This window comes from Quercus lobata, chromosome 3 (genome assembly GCF_001633185.2).
Source record: "Quercus lobata isolate SW786 chromosome 3, ValleyOak3.0 Primary Assembly, whole genome shotgun sequence".
NCBI lineage: Eukaryota > Viridiplantae > Streptophyta > Magnoliopsida > Fagales > Fagaceae > Quercus > Quercus lobata.
The window spans coordinates 34,113,114-34,120,167 of record NC_044906.1 but is presented as its reverse complement, the minus strand read 5'-3'; the positions used below and the strand labels follow the sequence as shown (position 1 = coordinate 34,120,167).

General features: G+C 33.4%; 1 protein-coding gene across 1 annotated transcript; it reads right to left on the bottom strand.

Annotated features, from left to right (window-relative positions):
* Window positions 1-402: 402 nt before the first annotated feature.
* On the bottom strand, window positions 403-1,722 carry LOC115979384 (cell number regulator 2-like). The gene is made up of 4 exons (XM_031101411.1): window positions 1,585-1,722; window positions 1,337-1,408; window positions 731-952; window positions 403-618 (listed from the first exon to the last, which is right to left on the bottom strand). The coding sequence occupies exons 1-4, from the start codon at window positions 1,643-1,645 to the stop codon at window positions 542-544; spliced, it is 432 nt and encodes a 143-aa protein (XP_030957271.1). The 5' UTR covers window positions 1,646-1,722; the 3' UTR covers window positions 403-541.
* Window positions 1,723-7,054: the final 5,332 nt, after the last annotated feature.

Sequence of the window (7,054 nt, the reverse complement as noted above, 5' to 3'; positions counted from 1 at the left end):
CAAAGCTCTTAATAGTCTTATCCCATCACTTTGACGAATAACACTTACTATCAAACAAAAGTCCAGCCTATTTTAAAACCCCTTCAAATAACTTCAAAAAGGAATATATATATATATATATATATATATATATATATCACCTAACCTAAAAAAATAAGATCAGAAGAGTTAATCACCTCAGTTCCAACAAATTATTTAAAATTTACTACATAGTACTTATTATTCAACAAACCAAGCTAGCGTTCTGCATGGTTACTTATTTAATATTAATTCAACATTAAAAGCTAGAGTACCACATAAATAATGTTACCACAGTAACTCAAAAACAAACTTGCAGGAAATAATGTTACAAACACAATACATAGCACAACAATTTTTGGAACTTTTTTTACAACGGTTGACTCCATAAGCTTTTATTGATTCTAATATAAATTTACTATTGACTTTAATTTTTTTTTATTTATCACTAAAAACTTGTCACCTCAACTTGTCAAACATGGACCGTGCAGAACACAACACACAAAGCAAATCTTCCAGCATACTAACGCTTCATCTCTCCTTCCACAACTGGAGCCATCGACACTGCTTTATTGTGCATGTGCGGATTCCCTCTCCATCCTAAGCAAAACCAGGAAAATCCCATCATTGATAGCCCATGAAAATTTTCATTTTCAAAGGATCTATTTATCTATCACACACAGACACAGAGAGAGCGAGAGATTTATATTACCAGCAGACATGTCGAAACCGCGATTTTGGAGCTCACGATACTCTTGGCATAAGGCACAACCATGGCAGAAGCAATGAATCCAAAAGTCATTACAATGATTCTCCCCCGACAAGTATTGCTCTCTCAGTTTTGCACGATAACAGCATGAATAGAAGGGTCGAAAAGGAGAAGAAACATGAAAAATACCGAGCAGTGTATAAAGCGTCCCATTTACGCAACAATCTGAATATTGCACAAAGACCATATATACATCTTACAAGTCAGTTTTTATTTAACTATTTATATGTATATATGTATAAATATTGCACATATTTCATGTGTATAAACGGTCACAAAATAGTCCTCATTTTCTTTTTCTTTATTTTTCTTTTTTGCTAAGATTATTGTTTAGGGCTCTCATAGCACTTCACTGATCTCCAAGTATTATAATTTTCGGTTATTCTGTCCCACAAAAATAGTGGGAGAAATCTCTTGGGGGTGATCTAAATTAAAGGTGTTCGATATATAGAAAATTTGAACTCGAAACTTCATGTATCAAATGAGATTTAGAAACCATTAGACCATGGGCTTGAAGTTGATCATTCTATACGCTTTTGTAATACTTACTGGATGATCCTTTATCTAGAATCTCCGAGATGCGGCCAAAAGCAACGCATGGACACCAGCATGTCAAACAACCTGTGACAGAAAAAGATTTCAGTCTTGAAACGAACAATATTTCAATCGCTATAAAGGAGATAATTTTTTATTCTGTAACTTAGAAAGAACAAGGAACAGAAGGAAATTTTTGACATGATTTAACAAATATATAAACCTTTTTAATAAGTAAGAAAATGAAAGGATGAGGAATTTACAGCTATGCCAGTCAGAGCAACAGTCAAAGACGCCGGTTGACCAGGTTCGATCACTCGCCATTTTAGATCGACTTGTCAGGGCAAGCTTTTAGAGATGTATACGTGTAATTAATGAATCAAAGAAATGGTAGAAAAGCACAGAAGTTGTGCTCGCAAACAGTTGATGGTTGGGATATGGTATTTATAGAGAGAGAAGAATGAAATAAATTGGTATGTATGTAAACATTTTTTTTTTTTTTTTTTTTTGTGTGTGTGTGTGTGTGTGTCTGTCTTCACACGCATACTTTGCCCCTTTGTCATCATTGCACGGAAAAGTCCAATGCTTAACTAAAACGATAAAAAGGAAAGCATTGCAAGATGCCCTGTCCTACTAAAATTTAAGAATTTACTAAAAGAAATGAGAAGGTTGGTTCTAAAGTTGGAGTTATATCTATATATATTATACTTCTATATAAATACATTGAAATCGTGACTCTAAATCATGATTTCAAATTTAAAATTGTGACTCACAGTCCCTTTGTTATGAAACATTTTTCAATAAAATATTTTTAGGTTCATGTAAATTCTTTCAAGTATAAATTACCAAAATCGATGACTCAGCCATTGAAGCCACCAATAATTGAGATCCAGTGACTGAACTGTCACTCCGAATGCAGGATCAACAACACTAGGCATAAGTGATAGCTCCGACTATCGGACCATAGACATCAGCCATCATACTAGCGGTTCTAACTGTCGGACTGGCAGCTCCAGTGACCTAATATCAGAGCAGCACCAACAGCTACAAAAATGGTGACTCCAACGACCTAGCCACCAAATGGGGTGAAGAAGGCCATTTTGTGTTTTTGTAAAATATTTTACCATGTTTTTAAATGTGACACGTTTTACAACATTTTACAATGAATTTTATGGTCAACGGAAAACTTTTTACATGAAAACTCAATTAGTGTGAAAACACTAATACTTTTTTAGATCCCTAATTTTAAACTACGGCTTAATTGCTTTTACTTTAACTTATTTAAGTATGGAATAAGAGTAAATAAAGCACAATAAACCGAAACACTACTTTAAGCCATAAGCAAGTACAGTAAGTGATAAATTTAAAGCTTAAAGATCGAGTAGGAAAGAGAGATGCAAATACAAGATAACACCGAGACATGTTATCGAAGAGAAAACCAAAGTACTCAGCGAAAATCTCTCCACGGCCCTCCAAGCCAAAATCGATCCACTAGTGAATAAGTTGGGGTACACGAATGTCAAAAAGATCCTCCAAGCCTAATTTACCTAATGTACTTGAGCCCTCCAAGCTCCTACTACCAACAAGCTTCTCAGAATCTTGTCTTCACTAGTTATCTAAATCCCACAATTTCGCCCAATTGCATCTACCACTCAATGGCTTCTTCTAATACTTCTCATAAGTACCAAAACCTCTCTCAACACTCAGAATGGGTGAGGTAAGTGTTTAGGTTAAGAACCTCTCAAAGATGTGTAGATTGTGAGGTAGGAGTAAATGGAAACTCTAGAAAAATGATGTAGAGAATTGTGGGTAAACAATCTCTAACTCTCAAATGTTTGGCTAGAGTTTTCTTTCTCAAAAGTTTCTTGTGAATACTCCTTGTTCTACTTACATTTCATGGGTAATAAAGGTTTATATAATGTTGGTAAAGGAATGAGAAAAGACACACTCAAAAATAATCAGGCAGAGAGTTTCGCTGGTCACTCGTGACTTGGCCTAAGTCATGAATGACTTGCGAAATCAACCTGTCCAAGACTCTTCAAATTCCAGCATGTGCTTCTCACGTGGCCTATTTCACGAGTCAACAATCACAAGCCAGTCGTGAGCTAGTCGCGAAATCCTCATCTTCACAAATTCTTCACCAAACTCTCACATACAACCCTTACAATAAATCCCACAAAAATATAGGGAAATGATTGAACAAAATTAAAATCAAATTTGACACGGAATTAAAATCAACATAAAACATAGTTGTAAATCACAACTTTACATTACATATAAACAAAAACCTAAAAATAGGAAAATATTTTATAGAAATATTTTTGTTTCAAAACAAACAGGACATTAGATTCACGATTTCAATGTTTTTACATACTTATGTGGATGCACAGAAATCTGTAACAAGTTTTCCCCTCTATATAAATACTACCATCATGTCCTTGCATACTCTCAATGACATATAACGCTTAATTACGAAAAAATAAAATAAAATATGGGATGAGACATGATTACTCTTGAGACTAATACCAAGTCTTTAACTACTATATATGAAGGGTACAAGGTCATTACTCAATTCCCTTAGATTTTTAGTTGGACACATGGATGGAGCTATATATGGACTAAGAGGGCAATCGCCCCCTTAAATTTTTTTTTTTTTTTTAATTATTAGTATATTAATAGGTATTAATTTTAGCAATTTTGTTTAATAAAATTACACTTTGCCCCCCTTAACAATGCCATCAATTCTTTTAAGAGTAATGTTATATCGACAAACTTTTTACAACATTTTTACAAACTATTGAGGTTGCAAATTCTTATTAGTTCGCACACTTGCATAATTTTTATTTACCAATAATCACTCACCACATTAACAATTTGTAAAAAATTTGTAGTTTTAGCATTTTTCACATTTTAAAGGCCATAAAAATTAATAGATTAAATCTAAAACAAAATATATAAGCCCAAAAAAATTAGCCCAACAACAAAAATTACCAATAATAAAGCTAAAAAAAATTAAGCTCAATTAACATATTTTATCCAAAAACAAACAACATGACCATCTAAAAAGTTTTAAACAAAAATCCTTAGTAATAAAACAGTAAAGTCAAAGGCCAGAGCCGCTACACACAGCGAGCAATAGAGCCGCCGGGCCCGCCCTCCTAACTCCAAGTCCTAACTGTATCTCTGGTTGGACACATGAAATTAAATAAATACCATATATTTTATATTTATAAAAAAATAAGAAAGAATTGAAAGATTAAATGGGATGAAATCTATCTTTAATATCATTCCCATATGTGATATTTGTTGGAAGTTAAACAGAATTTAAAAATAAGCTGTAACTTATATGCCGTGGATCAGAGGCAAAGTAGCTAATGGATCAATTTGTGCCCAATCTGACGGAATTCACCTATGTCGACCATGCTGTCGATCCACACCACTCCAGCAATTTGCTACGGCTCAGAAATGAGATATATATATATATATATATATATATATATATATATATATATTAGTTTATATAAGTTTTGGATTTAGGGTTTAATTGGGTGGGGAGAAAAGTAGGGTAATTTGTGGAGAGAAGAGAAATTAAAAGAGGGTGTGTGTTTGTTCCGTTGATTTTTTTATTTCCCTTTCATATTTGGGTTAGATACGAGTATGACATCATACATTCTCTTTAAACATGAGGCACTGCCATATTGGCAATTGGAAATGATTACAATCCTCGACATAATTAGTTGAAATCACAATCATATTTGACCTAAAGTTCTCTCTAGAATCGTCAATCATTTTTTGTTTTTGATAAAAGATGGACACGGCTTGTGTCCAGGGGAAATTTCCACTGGACACGTTGGATGGTGGACACATGTCCACTCTTGGACACGTGTCCACCATCTAATGTGTCCACTGGACACAAGCCATACCCATAAAAGATTAAAAATTTAGTACTTTAATAAAGTTCATAAAATAAATGCTCCCACAATTTTCTTTTTTTTTAGTAATTACATTCCCCTCTCTCGAGATTTACAAGAATGACACTACATCCCAAATTTAAAGGGGAAAACATTCCCCTTCCTTGAGATTTAAATAAAATAACACTCTCTCCCCCTTCCATAAACATTAGTGGTGAAATATTCTAAAATTTTAAAATATTCTTTTTAAAGTTTAACAATGGTTTGTAAAAACATAATTGATAAAACTAAATTAAACATGCAAAGTTTATCAAGCACCAAAAAAACTTGCAATTACAAATCTCTCTACAATCCATTGGAAAAAAAAATGTCATATTGAATATTTTAAAATACTCTTTTATAAAAATGTTTGATTTTAGAATTAGGGATCAAGGAAAAAAAAAATCTTCCTCCTTTATGGGAGTTCTTCTAGGATGGGTCCCATATTTGATGGCCTTAATCTATTAATAGTAGTAATAATAACATTAATTCTTGGTAGTGGCCTTATGATATTCATTTGAATCATTTAGATTTGAAAGTTGTTGCAATAATTGTGTCATTGTGTGAATTTCCAAAATAGCACCTTTCATGGCCGGATGATTTTTTTTTTCTTACCCTCTATATCTATTGCCTTTCATATTTTGGTTAAATGGATGTCAAGAAGGGAAAGTGTTTTTTTTTCTTGTGATTTAGAGTGGAGTGTCATTCTCCCAAATTTTAATGGAGAATAGTGTAATTACCCTTTTATTTTTTTTCATAGATACAAAACGCTCTCATATTGATTGTTCATAACTTTGTATAGGTTTCAAATCCCCTATTTCCCATTGTACCTATCAAATCATTAGTGGAAATGGAGAATAGTGTAATTACCCTTTTATTTTTTTTCATAGATACAAAATGCTCTCATATTGATTGTTCATAACTTTGTATAGGTTTCAAATCCCCTCTTTCCCATTGTACCTATCAAATCATTAGTGGAAAAGAAAAACATAAAAAGCTCTCTCTCTCTCTCTCTCTCTCTCTCTCTCTCTCTCTCTCTCTCTCTCTCTCTCTCTCTCTCTCTCTCTCTCTCTCTCTCTCTCTCTCCGATCCAACAATCTAATGAGATTTGTATAGATTTATAGATAAATCTTCAAAATCGGAGAATTTTGACAGGGATGGAGTTTTCGTTGATTTCTGTGATTCACGCTTTGTTGGAAATCGTGTTTCTTGGCGGACCATGATCTAGCAATCCAAGGCCTTAACTCAGGATTCAGCGAGTTCTAGCTGGAGCTTCGTTACCTTCTTCCTGTTTGGATCTATGGCTTTTGGGTTTTGATTGGATCTATGGCTTTTGGGTTTTGATCCATTTTTTATTATTTGTTTGATTATTTGTTTTGGGATTTCATATGGCTAGGTTGAATGGGTTGATGATGGTGGTTGCTTGATAATGGTGGCCGTGTGGTTGTGTTGGGTCTGTGAGAGAGATGATAGTGTTAAAAAAATGAATATTTTATTTGAATAAATGTGCATAATAGACAAATTGATGTGGATGCTCTGTAAAAATAAGTGTGTAAAATAAAATAAAATAAAAAGTAAGTTTTAGATGTGTAAAGTGGAAAAAATTTTACATCAACTGATGTAATTGCTCTTACATTGTTCTTTGAAAACCGGGAGGTCGAACCGTGAAAATCGGAAATCGGGATGAAAACCGGTTTTTTAAGCATAAAGAACCGGATTTTTTGTTAATTCCGTGAACCCCTAAAACTGGGGTTGGACCGCACAAACCGGTGGCAAGAACCAT